Raw genomic sequence first — 17,859 nt, forward strand, 5'->3', positions numbered from 1 at the left:
TGAGGTAATAGTGACATGGAAAGATGCCCGTGATTTAGGTAAAACAGAACAATGTTGCTTTGTTGTAGAACGGTATATAGAGTATGGGCCCATTTTTATTTAAAAAGATAAAAAAAAAATGTTTGGAAGGATACACATTTTTAACAGTGGTTAGTAGTGGGTTTTGAAGGTGTGAGATTATGGGTAACTTTCATCCTTTAGGTGTATGTTTCTGTAATATTTGAAACTTTTTAGGAGTGTATATAACTTATACTATTATATTTAACAGGAAAATTTCACACATTTACAAAAATACAGTACAATGTACCAAGCCAGTGTCATCAATTGCCATTACATAGCAAGTCTTGTTTCATTTACAGTCTCACCTACTCTGCCACATCTTGAATTATTTTGAAGCAAATCCTAGACATTCTATCATTTCATCTGTACATTTTCATATGTATCTCTAAAAGATAGGTACTCCTAAAAAATCATAACCATACCATTATTAGACCTACAAAAATGAACAATAATTCTTTAACATCAATCATCACATATCTAGTCAGTGATCATATTTCCCTCATTGTCTTACAATTTTTTTTCTTTTTTTGAGACAGGCCTCACTTGGGCTAGAGTGCAGTGGTGTCATCATAGCTCACAGCAACCTCAAACTTCGGGGCTCAAGCGATCCTCCTGCCTCAGCCTCCTGAGTAGCTGGGACTACAGGCATGTGCTACCACACCTAGCTAATTTTTAAATTTTTTGTAGACACAGTGTCTTGTTATGTTGCCCAGGCTGGTCTTGAGCTCCTGGGCTCAAGTGCTCCTCCTGCTTTGGCCCCCCAAAGTGTTGGGATTATAGGTGTGAGCCACTGTGCCTGGCCTGTCTTACGATTTTTTAAATACTTTGTTTTAATTAGGATCCAAATAAAGATCATATATGGCAATTGGTTGATATGTCTCTTAAGTCTTTTTTACAAAAATGAAATATAATTAACATATTCAAAATGTAGAAATCTTTAGTGTTTAGTTGGATGAGTTTTGACCATCATATACACCTATGTAATTACCAATAATAACAAGATAGAGAACATTTCCCTCCCTCTAGAAAGTTTCCTCATGTTCTTTTTCCCCTTTCCAATCAACCCTATCCTCATCCCCACTATCTGATTTCTATCGCCACAGATCAGTTTTGCCTGTACAATATTTGAATGTTATATACGGTAGTCCCTTATCCATGGTTTTGCTTTCCAAGGTTGCACTTACCCATGATCAACCATGAAAATACTAAATAGAAAATTCCAGAAATATGTCCATCTATCCATACTGTATACACTATGCCCTTGTTATTGTATAGGAAAAAACACAGTGTACTATATGCAGGATTCTGTACTAGCCTGTAATTTCAGGCATCCACTGGGGTTCTTGGAATGTATCCTCCATGGGTAAGGGGGGAGCACTATAAATGCAATCATATAGTATGCACTCTTTGATGTTTGGCTTCTTCTGTTTAACATAATATTTTTTAGATTCACTCATGTTGCTGCGTATGTCAGTAGTTCAGTCTCCGACTGAGTAGCAGTCCATTGTATGGATATACCACAACTTGTTTATCCATTCACCTGTTGAGGGACATTTAGATTGCTTCCAATTTGGGGCTGTTCTGAATGGGGCTACTATAAACATCCCTGTATGTGTCTCTTTGTGGTTATGCTTTTATTCATCTTGGGGAAATATCTGGGAATGGAATTCCTGGGTCATAAGGTTTTATAAGAAACAGCCAAACTGCTTTCCATTTCCAAAATGGTTATACTATTTCATGTTCCTGTCACCAATGTATATAATAATTCCAGTTGTTCTATATCCTTGTTAATATTTATTTATTTAGAGACAGAGTCTCACTCTGTTGCCTGGGCTAGAGTGCCATGATATCAGCCTGGCTCACAGCAACCTCAAACTCCTGGGCTCAAGTGATCCTTCTACCTCAGCCTCCTGAGTAGCTGGGACCACAGGCATGCACCACCATGCCCGGCTAACTTTTTCTTATATATTTTTAGTTGTCCAGCTAATTTCTTTCTATTTTTAGTAGAGATGGGGTCTTGCTCTTGCTCAGGCTGGCCTCAAACTCTTGAGCTCAAACGATCCCAGAGTGCTAGGATTACACCCCTGGCCTATGTCCCTGTCAATATTGATGGTGTTATTCTTTTTGAGTTTATAGTCATTCTAATAGCTATGGCTCTCAGTTTTAATTTGCATTTCCCTGATGACTAATAATATTGAGCATCTTTTCCTTTGCTTAGTGAACATTTGTGTATCTTCTTTTGTGAAATGTCTTTTCAAGTCTTTCGCCCATTTTAAATTGTAGTTTGCCATTTTAGAATTATTAGGAGTTATTTATATATACTGGGTACAAATCCTTATCAGTTATATGTGATGCAAGTTTTTTTTCCCAGTCTGTGGCTTATCTATTTTCTTAATGTAGTCTTTTGATAAGCAGAATATTTTACTTTTGATGAAGTCCAATTTATTTAATTTTGTGTGTGTGTGTGTGTGTGAGTGGTACTTTTTATACACTGACCAAGGAATCTTTGCCTACTCAAGGTTGTGAAGATCTATGTTTTTCTTCTGGAAGCTTTGTGGTTCTAGGCTTTATATTTCAGTCTATGATGCATCTTGAATTTTTGGATATGGTAAGAGGCAGGGGTTGAGGTTGTTAATATGTATAATCTACTGTTACCACCATGATCATTAAAATGGTTTTCTTTTCTCTATTTAATTGACTTGGCATCTTTGTGGAAAGTCAATTAACCATATACATGTGAGTCTATTTCTAGATTCCCTATTCTGTTTCACTAATTTACTTGCCTATGATTACACTAGTGCAACACTGTATTAATTACCATAGCTTTATGGTAAGTTTTTAAATCAGGTAGTTTAAGTCACTCAACTTTTTTCTTCTTTTTCAAAATTGTTTGGTTACTGGATCCTTTACATTTCTCTGTAAATTTTTCTTACGTCTTTCTTCAAAATAGCCTGTTGGAATTTTGGTAAGGGATTGTGTTGAATCTATCATTTTATAGAAAATGGACATCATAACAACAAAGCCTTTCAATCCATGAACATGGTATACCGCTTCATTTATTCATGTCTTTAATTTCACTCAGCAACATTTTGTATCTTCAAAGTAGAGGTCTTGCATGTCTATTTTAGCTCTGTTTTGTGTTGCTATAACTGTTGCTAAAATAGTTTATTTGGCTCATAGTTCTGTAGGCTGGAAAGGTCAAGACTAGGTAACCACATCTGGTGGCTTCTGATTAGGGCTTCACAATGCATTAAAAATGGTGGAGAAATGGAAGGATAACCGAGAATGTGTGAAAACAGCAAACATAAGAGGCAGTGTCACTTTATAACAACCTGCTTTTGCAGTAACTAATCCAGTTCCATGAAAACTAATCCATTTCCAAGATAACTTATCCAGTCTTGCAAGAAAACATTAATCCATCTTAACAACCTAATCACCTCTTAAAGTCACCACCTCCCAACACTGCCACATTGGTGACCAAGCCTCAGTATGAGATTTGGTGGGGATAAACCATATTCAAACCATAGCAGTGTCCTTCTTTGGATTTATTATTAGAAACCTGATGCATTTTAGCTCGTTTTGTGTTGTTATAACAGAATACCACAGACTGGGTAATTTATAAAGAAAATAAATTTGTTTCTCATAGTTCTGGAGGCTAGGAAGTCTAATATCAAGGCGCCAGCATCTGGTGAGGGCCTTTTTACTATGTCTTCCCATGGCAGAAGGCAAGAGAGTGAGGGAGGGCAAAAGAGACAAGAAGGGGGCCAACTGATTCTTATATCAGAACCCATTCCTGTGATGACTAACCCATTCCTGAGATAATGGCATTAACCATTCATGAGGGCTTTGCCCTCATGACCTAATCACCTCTTAAAGGTCCCACCTTTCAACACTGTTGCATTGAGGATTAAGTTTCCAACAAATGACCTTTGGGAGACACATTCAAACTATAGCATGATGTTTTAAATTGCTATTATAAATAGTACTTTAAAAATATAAACTATATTTTTCAGGACAGTTTTAGATTTATAGAAAATTGCAAAGATAGTTCAGATAGTTCCCATATACTACATACCCATTTTCTCACATTATTATTAACAATGTGACATATTTGTTACAATTAATGAGCCAATATTGATATATTACTGACACTGGTTTTTAAATTTTATTTTTCAATTCTTTGTTGCTCAGATTCTTAAGTCTCTTTGGTTTCTTTCTCTATTTCTCTTTGCTCCTCTACAATTTTTTCTTAAAGAAATTAAGTTCTTAAGCCAGGTGCGGTAGCGCACACCTAAAATCCTAGCACTCTGGGAGGCCAAGGCAGGAGGATTACTTGAGCTCTGGAGTTTGAGACCAGCCTTAACAAGAGTGAGACCCTGAGTCTACTAAAAAAAGAAAAAATTAGCCGTGCGTCATGGCGCACCCCTGTAGTCCCAGCTACTCGGGAGGCTGAGGCAGGAAGGTCACTTGAGCCCAGGAATTTGAGGTTGTAGTATGATGATGCCACCGCACTCTACCTGGGGGAACAGAGCGAGACCCTGTCTCAACAAACAAACAAAAAAAGGAACCAAAAAACCCGAAACTATTAATAGGTTCTTTGCCCCTGTAGATCTTCCCACAGTTTGGATTTTGCTGATTGCATCCACAGGTATTAATTGGCATTTTCCTCTGTCCCTTGCATTTCCTGTAAATTGGTAGGTAGATATAGAAGCCTAATCTGATTCAGGTTCTTTTTCCAAAAAAGTACTTCATTGATGGTGCTATGTGCTTCTATCAGGAGATACATACTATTTACTTGTCTCTCCTTTTGTGATGTCAGCAGCCATTGATGCTCAAAACCCAGATCTATTATTCCATTAGATATTCTAATTTTCTTTTCTTCTTCACTTATTAACTAAACTTCTGCTATAAACACACACTTCCCACTGCAAATGATCTGGTTATCCTGCGGTACATATCACATAGGAAAGGCAAGGTAAGAACTTTCATTTACCAGTTGTAATTCATATCAGTTGCTCCTCAGCATCTTCAAAGGCAATAAATGAATTAAGAAAAATATTTACAACAAAATGGATTTAAACATATTTCATGTTTTCAATCCATTGTAGTTAATATTCTCCTGGATATCAAGTAATGTTTATATGTACTATATCTGACCAGTAGAGTTTATTCAGGTTGGCTCCTACATTAGTTTCTTAGGGCTGCTATAACAAATTATCACAAACTTGGTGGTTTAAAAGAATAGAAATTTATTCTCTCATAGTTCTGGAAGCTAGAAGTCTGAACTCAAGGTATGGGCAGGGTTGGTTGCTTCCGGAGGTTCTGAGAAAGAAATTGTGCCATGCCTCTCTTCTAGCTTCTGGTGTTTTCTGACAATCTCTGATGTTGCTTGCCTTGTAGTGTCACTCCAGTCTCTGCCTCTATCTTCACGTGGCACTCTTCCCTTTGTGTATTAAATTTTTTTCTCTTTTCTAAGGACAACAGTCATTAGATAAGGGCCATCCAAAGCCCAGGATGACCTCATCTTGAGATACTTAATTACATTTGCAAAGACCTTATTTCCAAATAAGGTCACATTTGTAGGTACTAGGGCCTAGGACTTGGAAATATTTAAGGGGAGGGCACAATTCAACCCACTATCGTTTCTGAGTCTTTTGAGATGACACAATGTCTTTGATGTTTTTCTTGCTTTTTGTATGACATGATGTTCTATGTTCATCTTGTACATTTCCTGACCTAGATCTGGAATTAATCATTTCTCCAGGAATCTCTGGTTCTTTTTAGTGGAAAATGGTACTTAGAGATCACAATATAGGTGCTAAGCATGTATTTACTTTTATAATCAATAAAAATAATTTTCACTAAATAAAAGTACCCACAAATACTTCCAGAATTTCTAAAGAATCTATTCTAGAAAAATAATGCAAACCATTTAAGATGCTATATTCAAAAAGACATATTTTGTAGGATTATTTATAAAACCAAAAATTTGAAGCAGCATAAAAAATTACCAGGATTGCTGCTAAATAATTTCTGATATAGTCCCTTAATGGAATATTATATGGCTATAAACAATGATTTAATAGACATTTAGCAACAGAAAAAAAGCTAATGCTATGACACTAATAACAATAAAAGGATATAAAAGTCAATTAAGATTATAACACACAGAACTATGTTTATGAAAAACAATTGGAAAAAAATACTCTCAATTGCTATTATGATTATCTGAGGGTGATTAAGAGCGATTATTTTTATTTTGGGGGGGGCTATGGTTATTTTACTTTTAAAATACCATGTTTGTATGTATCTTTGTCTTTCTGCGTGCCCGCACACACACACACACACACAGTTAAACAATGATTCTTCATCAAAGTACTCTGGGACCCCTGCCTTGGAGGTCCTCAAAGATATTGCTGTCCTGCCCTGGGGGGTCCTTGGGGCTAACTGGATTACTGCCTCTAACTCCAAGGTCAAACCTTTACATAAAACTCAAAGTGACCAGATCCCCAAGGAGAGCATGCTGCTGTCTCCGCCTCTGGCTGGCTTGGCCTCAGCTGTGGAGCTCTTGCAGGCAAACTTCCTATGCAGCAGCCTCCTATATTCTCGCCCCGACTCACAAAAGCTCCAAGTTGTACTGTCTGAACTATCATTTATGATTGTCTTCCTATGATCTAAAAGTGTGTAAATAATAAACACAAAGAGGGTGGAAGAGCTGAACTGTCCCAAATTATTTTCTTCCTCCTGACCTTAGGTGACTCCCAGACCAAATGTGAAAAGGAACTTTTAATCCCATGTCTAAGGCTGAATGGAAAGTTATTCTGGGTCTTCCTTCTGCTAAATCAGTTTGCCAAACTATTGCCATTTGGGGGGCTCTAGGAGAGGCATCATTCCTTCCTGCTTCCCAGCTTCTGAACGTCAGCATCCCAAACAATGGTTGTTTGTTTGGGCAGATTAAGAATGCCACGTAAATAGGAGACACATAAAAGCCCAAAGGATTTTGCTTAGCTTAGTAACACATCTGAGAATGGAATAACTGCCAGTGACTCACTGCCACCAGAGGCTGGGTCCCAGTACCATCTAGTTTCTTACTGCTTTTCTCATATGGGAGACAGTGCTACTGACCTACTTTCAAGAGGTCATGCCCTCTCTGAGTGGCTTACACAACTCCAGGGAGGAGACCAGTCATACTTTCTTGCCCCGTCTCCTTTTAACAAGGCCCTTCTGTAAGACAGCTGCCTGGGTAGTCTTCTGGCTGGACAGTGAGTTTTCCTCAGTGGGAGGCCAACTGGTCTACCCAAGGTTGTATGTGGCCTAGTTAGGTGCTTATACTCTTACTTACTGAGCTATGTGGCTCAGATAGTTCAGGGAAAGGAGGTGGTGAGGGGGCAGCCGGGACAGCTCACCTGCTGGGTGGTGGCCAGACAGTACTCTGCTGTGCTCAGGATGCTGCAGATGAGGCAGAGCTCCTCTAGGGTGAACTTGGCTACTTCTGAGCCCTCCTTTTCCTTGAGGAGGCTGCTGATGGTCAGCCCTCCACTGCTGGTTGTGGTTCTAAGGAAAAGGAACAGGAACTAGTCAGGCTAGAACTTCTAATTTGCTTCCTGAACTGGAAACTGCACATTTTAAGACAAAGAAAAGGGGGAAGGAAAGGCTGGACATGGCCCAAATTAAACCATATACAATGAATTCTTTTCCTTTTGACCTCACCTTGACTACCCTCTGTTTAGATCCTCTCACCATCAGAAATAGGAAGGGGTGATTCCAAGAGTCAGCCAGTAATTAGTTACATTGACTATGATCTGATACTCGCAGAGAAGGCTGCTGAGCCGCCTCTCTCTTTAGCTTGGAATTTCCTGATATGTGGAACTCATTTAGGATCGACTGTAGCACAAAAGCTAGCTCCACAACTGTTATTCTCAGTTAAGAAAAGTCTGCATGGGAATTTATATGTGTGCTTGTGGAGGAGGACATAAGTGAATGTTAACACATGGTTCCTGCCCAAGGCCCTAATTGCTTCAAGAGACCAAAACGCACTGCACATCCTCTTATGACTATGGATTTTTGAGGGTAGCCCTAGCTCCCAAATGAGTTCTAAGGTAGTAACAATTACCCACTAGTATTTGCATGCCTCAGAGTCCTCTGTAGGTTCCTTTCACCTTGCCCCCATTTCTTTAAATAGTCTCTTTACCGACAAGATCCCAGCCGAGTATGCCATTCATTTCCTGTTGGGACTCTTAACACACATGGGAAAATGTCAAGGATGATGTTAAGTGAAAGTACCAGGTTATAAAATGACAAGCAGAATAGTCTCAATTTTGTTAAACAGAAGCACATATATCATACGTATTATGTATGTGTATATATATGAATAAAAAATGGAAAATTATATACCAAGAAGTTAAAGAAGTTTTCTCTGGGTAGTGAGATTGCATATGATTTTTATTTTCTTCTTTGGGCTTGTCTGTGTTTTCTAAGCTATAATAAACTTATATTATCTTGATATAATCAGGGCAAAAGTTATTAAAAATTTTTAAATAATTTTTATCACAGTCAAAGAAGTTCTCATTAGTAAAACATACCTGTCACTTCATATCTCCCAGAGAACATAGGATTTTATCTTCTTTCTTCCGAAAAATGTAAAACTCCCATATATGACATATTTTAGTGACAATGACAGAAATTAATGCTAGAACTGTTAAAATTGTTTTGGGGATGATTTGGAAATACTAAATTTAGAAGCATTACTTTAGGTCATATTCTATTACAGTTAAAATTGCTATATAACCAAAACATCTCTAAAATCCTAGTTGAGTGACCCACTTATTTCAAGTAATAAGCAATCCAACAATATTCTAATGTCCCAGAATAATACAGTAGAGTCATCAAAATTAGGAGCTGTGCTATGCAATGCCCTCTGCCCAAATCCTATGGCATCTTTAAACATTAGGCTCTGTCCAGCACAGCAAGTGCATATACCATAAGAGAGACTTGGGAACCTAACCAGCCTGAGAGAAGAGCAGATTCATTCCTCATGTCTAATTAGGCACAGTCTCATTGAATGAGGCTTGAATGAAATTGCTTATGCTACTTAATAGTTATTTCTACCATAACTGTATATTTTTTTGCCAAGTACCTATAGTTGAATCCATGTCAATTAGATACAGATATAATAGGATTGATTCCCTTGAGTCTACTGCAGTAAGATTTGACCTACAATGGCAGCCAGTATGGGCATTTCCTCTAATGGTCTTGATCAGCTGTGGAATGTCATTAGAGAGGAAATAGTTGCAGACCCTTGGGAACTCAGTAACAGTGCTTTCCTCCCCTGATGCTCTTAGTAGTTCAGTAAACAACCTCAGAGTGGATTTCCTTAAAGATTCCCATATTTAGGTATATCTGGATCTAACTTCACTGCTCAGACCACGAAGAACAGGACTCACTTGGGCAGGTTGCCAGAGAGGATTTTCCAGGCGTATTCTCGGAGGTACTTCTGGAAGATGGTGGTCAGAGCGATCATTGGCTCCCCCGTACTGAGCTGAGAGCACTGCACCATGCACTTCTTGTAGTAGACAAAAAGGTCAGCACAGCTGGGGAGCACGGCACCGCCTTCGTCAGTGTTGGGCTTAGGTGGCCCCTGGGCTTTGAAATCAGCCACGAACCGATCTATCAGTTCTCCAAGGTTCCTAGGAAAAAGAAAACCTAAAATATTAGTTTACTTCAAGAAAGATAAAGCTAATGTGTTTTGCAATGTACATAAATTACTGACACAAATAATCATGCCTAATGCTTTTAAAACTGGATTCATTTTTATCAATATCATCATCATTCACCACCACCACCACTCCTACAATAACAGCAGCAATAACATTTGGCATTTATGTGTTGTTTTATAAATTTTTACCATTATCACATTTGACCTAAAACTCTCTGAGTAAGACAGGATATTACTAGCCCCTCTAAAAGATGAGAAAATTAAGTCCTAGAAAGTTTATCACACAATTTAGTGGCAGAGCTGAGCCTAGAATCTACCATTTAAGTAGGCATACTGGTCCTACTACCATATTAGACCATTTCCCTTTTCCGCAAATGGAAACCCTAAATAATAATTTAGGGTCCTAAATGGACCCTAAATTATGTGGAATGTCATTAGAGGTGATCATTTTATGAGCACCATCTCATCCAACTTTATTTACTTCTCACAATAACCTTTTGAAGTAGGTACTACTCCTATCCTCATTTTCAAAGAGTTAGGTAGAGAAAAGTTAAGTGCCTTGTCCAAAGTCATACAGCAAGAAAGTGGGAGAGCCAGGACCCACAACCAAGCAGCCTAGCTCTAAGCCTCATGCTTTTAACCACTTTACTTCCTAAAACACAAAGTTTATGAAGTCAGAAAATATTTAGACATTATGAACCTGTGTCCAAGATAGATGACCAAACAAAGGGAGTCTGTAAAAAATATTCCAATTCTTTCCTTCTCCTTTAATGTGTTTTTATTTTCTTAGAATGTCCAGAATCAGAGGTGTAAAAAAGTCTTAGGAAAAGAGAGGGTATGAGCAGTTACAGGCTTGTCCCAGGCATGGTGGGGATGATGGTTATGTTTTTCTCCCATTTCCCATTCAAACATCCCTGAATTTGTCTCAGTCACATTGAGTCACCAACGGTTAGAATCCAAAAGGGCTGTAGTAATTGCTCTTTACACAGCTGGGCGGTGTGAAAATGGGAGGAGTAGCCACCACCCTTAACATTTTGCATCTTTTCAGGTTGCTATGTAGGGATACAGGAATCCAGCTGTGTTTTAAAAATGTATTTATATAATAGTCAGGGAGAAAAAGACAAGAAACACACACACCATGAACGAGCAGGAATAGGAGAAAACTGGCATTCTTCTCAAGAGCTTTTGTTACTGAAAGTTTATTATATCCAGATGTGGCCACTCTGCCCTTAAAGAACTTCAGACCTAGGCTAGGTCTTTGTCCGTGTTGATGGTCAGAAAGCGGGGGGAAGGATCTCATTAGTTGACCTTGGAAAGCTTCACAGTCACCGCCCCTATTTCTCACAACCTCTCTTCCCCTCACTTTTCCATCGAATCTCCCGCCTCTTCCCCACAGCTGACCCCACACTCCAGCCAGAGTCGCCTCTCAAAGGCTCCACCTCCTCCTGGGCCGTTGCCTGTACGCCTCCCTGGCCAACACACTCTCCGGCCACCTCCCTACTTACCCTAGCTTGGCTCATCTCACCCACACAATGTGAACTCATACCAAGCCTATCTCTCAGTTGGGACTTCTACCATCTGTCACTCCCTGATGCTTTTTTTTTTTTTTTTAATTTTACTATGCAACGTAAGGACATAATGTACTCAAGAAACATGCCAACCTTCTCCCATCCTGGGCCCACAGCAGGCAGTGCTAATTAACAACGACCCCCCCTTTTCACTGATCTTTCTTTTAATTCTGGAATCCTTCTTGAGACAGTCCTCCAGCCAGTCACCTCTAATAAGCTCAAGTTAGTACCAAAGGTGAAAGGAGACTCTTCTGTTGCCTGTGTGTTATCATAAGCTCCCTGAGAACAAGAATGATGTTTATGCCACTTCTGCTGCCCCCCGGGCTCCCCTCATGCCCACGTGTGGGGTGAATCTTCATGCCGGTGACCCATTCACACTTAGCTGATCAATCTCCACACTCTGTTCCTAAGGGATGGGAATGGAGGGCTGGGAAAGTGGAGATGAGATGGGGGCTGGTGCAGTGGAAGAGAACATGTAACAGAAGGCAAAGATTCCACCAGTCTTCTTATGAGAGATTCTAATCTCTGAAACAACAGTGCCAACCAAAACAGGGCCCAGAGCTCTGAAGTGTTTTTGCTTTAATTACTCATCTATTCCCCTAGAAGATGGATACTTCCCCTTCCTATTTCAGAGCCAACCCAGTGAGTAAGATCATAAATTAATTATGATCATAGAGCATAAAAAAAATTTCCACTTTAAAAACCTCTAAAGAGCTACATTTTGCAGAATGTCTATTGGGTTACTTTTGACATCGTTCTCTAGAGTGGATGAGAAATAAAACAGTCAGGGAGACCTTCCTTCCTCTTCCATCTTCCACTTTGCATCAGCATTCACTACCACATAAGACATTAGGAAATAAGTCATCAGTGTTTCACAGAAGAGTACAAGTTACCCCAATGGGAATGGGTAAGGTTCATTAGCTTTGGACAGATGATCCAATCCAACCAAATACTGGTTGAGCACTTACTATGTGGAAGGCTCAGTGGGCTCTAAGTATAAGATGCAAATGAATTCAACTTAAAAAAAAAAAAGGTTGTGATTTCTTCCAGGCACTAAACACTACCCTGAGTTTTGACAAGATCTTTTTGCTTGACTACTGGAGAAAGGGCTGTACAGCACAATGACCTGCGGAATGGAATTATAAGGAGGTGCTTTCTAGGCCCTAAAGCAAGTATAATCGAGTATTTATAAAGGGTCAAGTCCTGAGCTAGGTGCTGCAGGGGTTAAGACACGATCTCTGCCCATTTGAAGGTTTAGACCTATTTGGGGAGATTGGCCCTACATATTTATAATATATAGATTTCAAGACAGCAACAAAATGCTAATTTTGTAGTACAGACAATACGAACAATCTGGTTTAGACAAAGGAAATAACAGAGGAAGCTCGAGAGAAAGTTCTGCAGCAGATTCGGGTGAGAGAATAAAAGCACAAGGCAGAAGTGAGCCCAGCATGTCTGTGTGAGGAAGAGAAGATGGGAAGGGGAGAGAGGTTTGGATGAAGTAGGAGATACAAACTGAGAAAATTCTGACCTTCAGTTTGATTTATGTACTCTTCTGTATTCCCATACCAAACTAGTCATACCACCATCCCTTAATGCTGTGTACCACAGTCTTTTCACTCTCTCTCTTCCCCACCAGGCTGCAAGCCTGTAAAGTAGGCACTGTGCTGGGTGCGTTATAAATGCAATCCCATTTAATCCTCACAACAGCCCTGAGTAGAAGGCATTGTTATCCCCACTTTATAGATGAACAGACTAAAGTTGAGAATATGAAGCATTCCCCAAGGTCACAGAATTTATTGGAGTTGGGATCTGAACTTGGGTCTGACCCAACCTCTATCCACTATACCGTGATCTAATTTCGAAGCTGTAAAGCACTACACAGTTGTATGGTTATTACTGCTATCATTTACTTTCCCTTCAACTTAAAGAAACATGTCATAGATGTGTGGTTTCTTTTACCCTCTTCCCTACAGCTTGAGTTTTGTACCCAAGAACTATATAAGTCTTTTAGGGTGGCATGTGAAGTGCTGTTGGGAGTTCCACTGATAAATTATATGCACTATGAATAAAGATGATGGTTGAGTGGTATCAGTAGACGTAAATGTTAAAATGAAGAAAAAGAAAATCTCACTGCAGACTGGGCTTACCCATGGATGACCAAGGCAGTTTCTTCTGCTTGATCTGCAATCAGCATTTGTAGGAAAATATTCTAATTGGAAAGTAAGGTAGTGAGGCATCGGAAGAGGAAGATAGTAGTCAGAAGAGCAGCAAGGGAGGTAAGCAAGAACAAAGCAGCTTAAGAGCCCCAGAAAGTTATAGAACTTGTTGACTCAAGGATACTCACGCTAATTTTTATCCCTTCCACTTCCCTTTTTCTTGGAGCTGAGGACTGGGCTTTGGTGTGGCCAGTGAGGTTGGAGCGCCAAGGTTTGGCTTGCCTCAGTTACATTGAGGCAAATGGAGCAAATAAGTAAACATACTGAGGATATTTATTGGGAGCCAAGTTCCTTGCTGTTGTAGAGGGTAGTTACCAACATGGAAAGGAGGAGGCTAAAATAAACCCTGTGGTGTTAGATTAGAATTGGAGTTATCAGCGTAAACTCATGGGTTTTAATACACGAATAGGTATAAAAATAGATACAGATGCATGTGAAGTGTATATTATGTGAATGTTTATACATACATAGATAATCTTCTTAGCTCCCTCAGCCAGAGGACCTAGAAGCAATGACACCTGAGCAGCAATGAGCACACCTGATGCCCAGAACCTGGTTTCTAAATAGCATTCTCCACCAAATGAACAAGGGATCCTTGAGAAAACAGAAGACTCCAGAGCTGGGTTATGAAAGCACAAGATAAGCTTGGCATATTTGCTTGTGCCAGAGAGGAAGGATGTGCTCAAAAAATGAGAGGGGCAAGTGAAAAGGGTGAAGAATTGGCTTAAAGAGGCTCCTACTGACCAAATCAATGACAATTTGAGCATTAAAATAAATAATGATGGATCCTGGAAGAACAAAAGGACATTAGTGGAAAAACTGGTGAAATTCAATGCTCTGGAGATTAGTAAATAGTGTTGTACCAATGTTAACTTGCTAGTTTTGATAACTCTTCTGGGATTATATAAGATGTTAACATTAGGGGAAGCGGGGTGAAGGAACATGGGAAATTTGTACTATTTGTGAAATTTTTCTATAGATATAAATTTATTCCAATATAAAATAGAAAGAAAAAAGATAGTAATGCTTATAACCTATTGAATCCACAAGTCTATGCTGATATCTACATAGCCACATATATATATGTATGTATGTATACATGAGAAGTGAAAGCTTTTTCTTAAAGTAGAATGCCAACTAATAAAGGCAGAAGAAATGATGGAGTTAGAAAAATCACCATTTGTCAACCATTTTAGTAATAAATGATTCAGGCAAGATTCATTAATGGGTGGAAAAATAAGTAAGTGAAAGATGAGGAAAAGGCTATTGATACAGTTTCAACATTTCTCCCAACATTTATTAACTACTTACTAATAAATAGAGATACTTGGTAGAGACAACATCTAAACTAAGTAACAAAAATGAATATCATAAGTTATGGGACAAACTGATATTTTGTGCCTCCTGACATAAATTACTAAGAACACAGCACGACTTCTGTATAAATTATAAATCATGAGGAAACATCAGATAAACTCAAAATGAGGGACATTCCACAAAGAAATTAGCCAGTACTCTTCAAAAATTTCAAGGTCATGATAGACAAAGAAAGAGTTATTATTCTGCATTGAAAGAGACCAAAGAGACATGACAAATAAATGCAGTCTGTGATCCTGGATTTCTTTTATAAAACATGATTGGACAACTGGGGAAACAGAATGGAGTCTATGGATTAAATGGTAATATTGCATCAATGTTAATTTCCTGATTTTGATGGCTGTTCTGTGGTATTGTAGATTGTGTCCTTGTTTCTAGGAAATATACACTGAACTATTAAGGAGTAGTGGGGCATCCTGTCTGCAACTTGAGAATTCAAATGGTTCAGGAAAAAAGTACACATGTGCACACATTTGTGAGCCACTATGTGAGACAGGGGAGGAAAAGAGAATTGTTAATTGAGAAATCTGGATGAAGGATATACAGGAGCTCTACATACAATCCTTGTAATTCTCCTATAAGTTTGAAACTAATTGAAAGTACTTCAGAGAGATTCTAGGCTTGATGAAACTGGGAAAGGCAGGGGCTCTATTTTAACAAAAGTTATTAGAAGGAACTCAGAAAAATGGTCAGACATGGAGTCACCAATGACTTCGCTGACTGAGAATACACAGAATGGAGTGAAGAAAGTGGCATGCAGAAATCTCTTCTGCAAGAGTCAGCCAAAAGAAATCACTACACATTCCCACAAGTAAGAGATATATTAACTTCCTCCTTGAACATAATAAAAATTGAGAAGCCAGAAAGCCATTTCAAGCATGTACGGACAGCTTAGTCCAGCCTACCAAAGATGTGGCACAGAGACATCCCATTTTCCTGCCTCCTCCCTGGCTTTGCAGTTGTCCTATGGCTGTCTGACTTTTGGCTGGGGAAAGTGCTGCCAGAACTTTCCCTGGGAGGTGGGAGCCGAGGGAGGTGAGAGGGTAGACCCCATGCCAAGCCCAACAGAAAGCTGGAACCACTGATAAGGCCACTCACCCACATAGGAGTCCTGAACCACATCAGAGGGAAGGTTGGGCGGGCACAGTCCCTGAGCACCATGTATGTGTGCCAAGGGCCAATATGTCATCACGTTTCATCCTCGCCACAAAGCCTGTGAGGTGGGCATTACTACTGTCATCGTAGAAGGGATAAAGTAAACTTGGAGAGGGTAAGTGGCATGCTCGAGGTCCTGGGCCATTAAGTGCAAGGCTTCACATCCAGGTCCGCGTGGCAGCAGGCCCAAGCTCTTTCCACTACACTGTGTTGAGTCTCTGTCATCTGGGAGCTTGTGAATGGTCTCAGATTTTCCTCCCTTACAGATTTCTGAGTCAGAGCTACACTAAGAGTAGTAAATTGCACAAAATCAGTCCTACCTGACTTCCTTCCCCAGCCTCAGGATTCTCTGACTGAAGGGAGGAAGGGATTCCTAGAACTCCTTGAAATTACACTCATCGTAATGTGTAGGTATATGTGGATTTTTTTTGACAAGAAGGTCTATGGCCTTCATTGGGTTCTTAAAAAGATCTATGACTTTTTTTTTTTTTTTTTTTTTTTACTACAGTGCTGTGGCATCAGGCTAGCTCACAGGAATCTGTGACTTTTAAAAGGTTAATAACCACTGCTTTAGGCATGACTTTGTCTGATTCTTTCTTTTGACAGATGAGGAAATGGAGTTCTTTAACTCTATTTTCTGCTTCAAGTTCTTGCTGTTTATTCTGGAGCGACAACAGCACAACCTACGCAGTTCTCTGAGTAGCTTCTGCTCCCTCCCTCGTGCAGTGGAAACATCCTGGGGAGGCCAATGGCAGGCTGAGCGGCCAGCACTACATCCTTCATAGAGAAATGGAGAGTCCCGAAGTGAGTGGGGTCTGGCTCTTTGCCCAAAGTCTCATGAACAATGAGTGTACTTTGTATAACTCCAGGCCACGTGAAGACAGTGGACGCCAGAATTGTAATAATTCAGAAAAATGACTCTTCAGACCAGGTAGGTTTAGGGAAAGGATGTGGTTATATCAGACATGCGCTTTGAACCCTGGACCCAATAACTTTTAAGCCTTTTGAAAATAAAAATTTGGGCTGATAAGAGAAAATGAGGCTTTGGCTGAAAATAGTCATCCAGGTGGGTTGCTCTGAGATTGTTACAGGCAAATAACATTTTTGTCCACTCCTCAGGGGTGTCTTATTAAATTCCTGGGAGGAAACTTTTTGAATGCAGAAGACAAGGTGCTCTCCAAGGTCTGAGCAGTGATAGTAACCACTGCCCTTCTGTGTGCCTGCCGGACACGCCCAGTGAGTAGAGGGGAGGAGGGCAATGGGGCCTTCACAAGACAAACTCTTTTAGGGGGTGGGAGGAGGGGTTGCATCTGATAATGCAGAGGCTATTACACAAAGTTCATTTTCTGGGATTTTATTTTTTGAGACAGGGTCTCATTCTGTCGCCTGGGCTAGAGCATAGTAGTAGTCATCACAGCTCACTACAACCTCAAATTCCTGGGCTCCAGTGATCCTCCTCCCTCAACCTCCTGATTAGTTGGGATTATAGGTGTGTACCACTATATCTGGCTAATTTTTCTATTTTTTTGTAGAGACAGTGTCTTGCTCTTGCTCAGGCTGGTCTTGAACTCCTGGCCTCAAGTGACCCTCCCACTTCAGCCTCCCAAAGTGCTAGGATTACAAGTGTGAACCACCACAGCCAGCCCATTTTCTAGGATTTTAATATGAAGTACTTTGTAATTAGGCATGAAATGCATAGAAGCAATGTATAAAATCAAATAGGTGAATAGCAACATTGTTTCATGTAGTGTTTCTACTTGGAACA

The 17,859-nt window shown here is 39.7% G+C and overlaps 1 protein-coding gene across 1 annotated transcript in view; it reads right to left on the reverse strand.

Moving 5' to 3' along the window:
- VPS53 (VPS53 subunit of GARP complex) overlaps window positions 1-17,859 on the reverse strand; it is a 156,173-nt gene that overhangs the window by 49,645 nt on the left and 88,669 nt on the right. Inside the window, exons 14-15 of the mRNA XM_075994275.1 lie at window positions 9,504-9,746; window positions 7,467-7,614 (exon numbers count right to left, since the gene is read on the reverse strand). Of these exons, the coding sequence (XP_075850390.1) occupies window positions 7,467-7,614; window positions 9,504-9,746 (391 nt within the window). The remainder of the gene's footprint in view (window positions 1-7,466; window positions 7,615-9,503; window positions 9,747-17,859) is intronic.

Source organism: Microcebus murinus, chromosome 18 (assembly GCF_040939455.1).
Source record: "Microcebus murinus isolate Inina chromosome 18, M.murinus_Inina_mat1.0, whole genome shotgun sequence".
NCBI lineage: Eukaryota > Metazoa > Chordata > Mammalia > Primates > Cheirogaleidae > Microcebus > Microcebus murinus.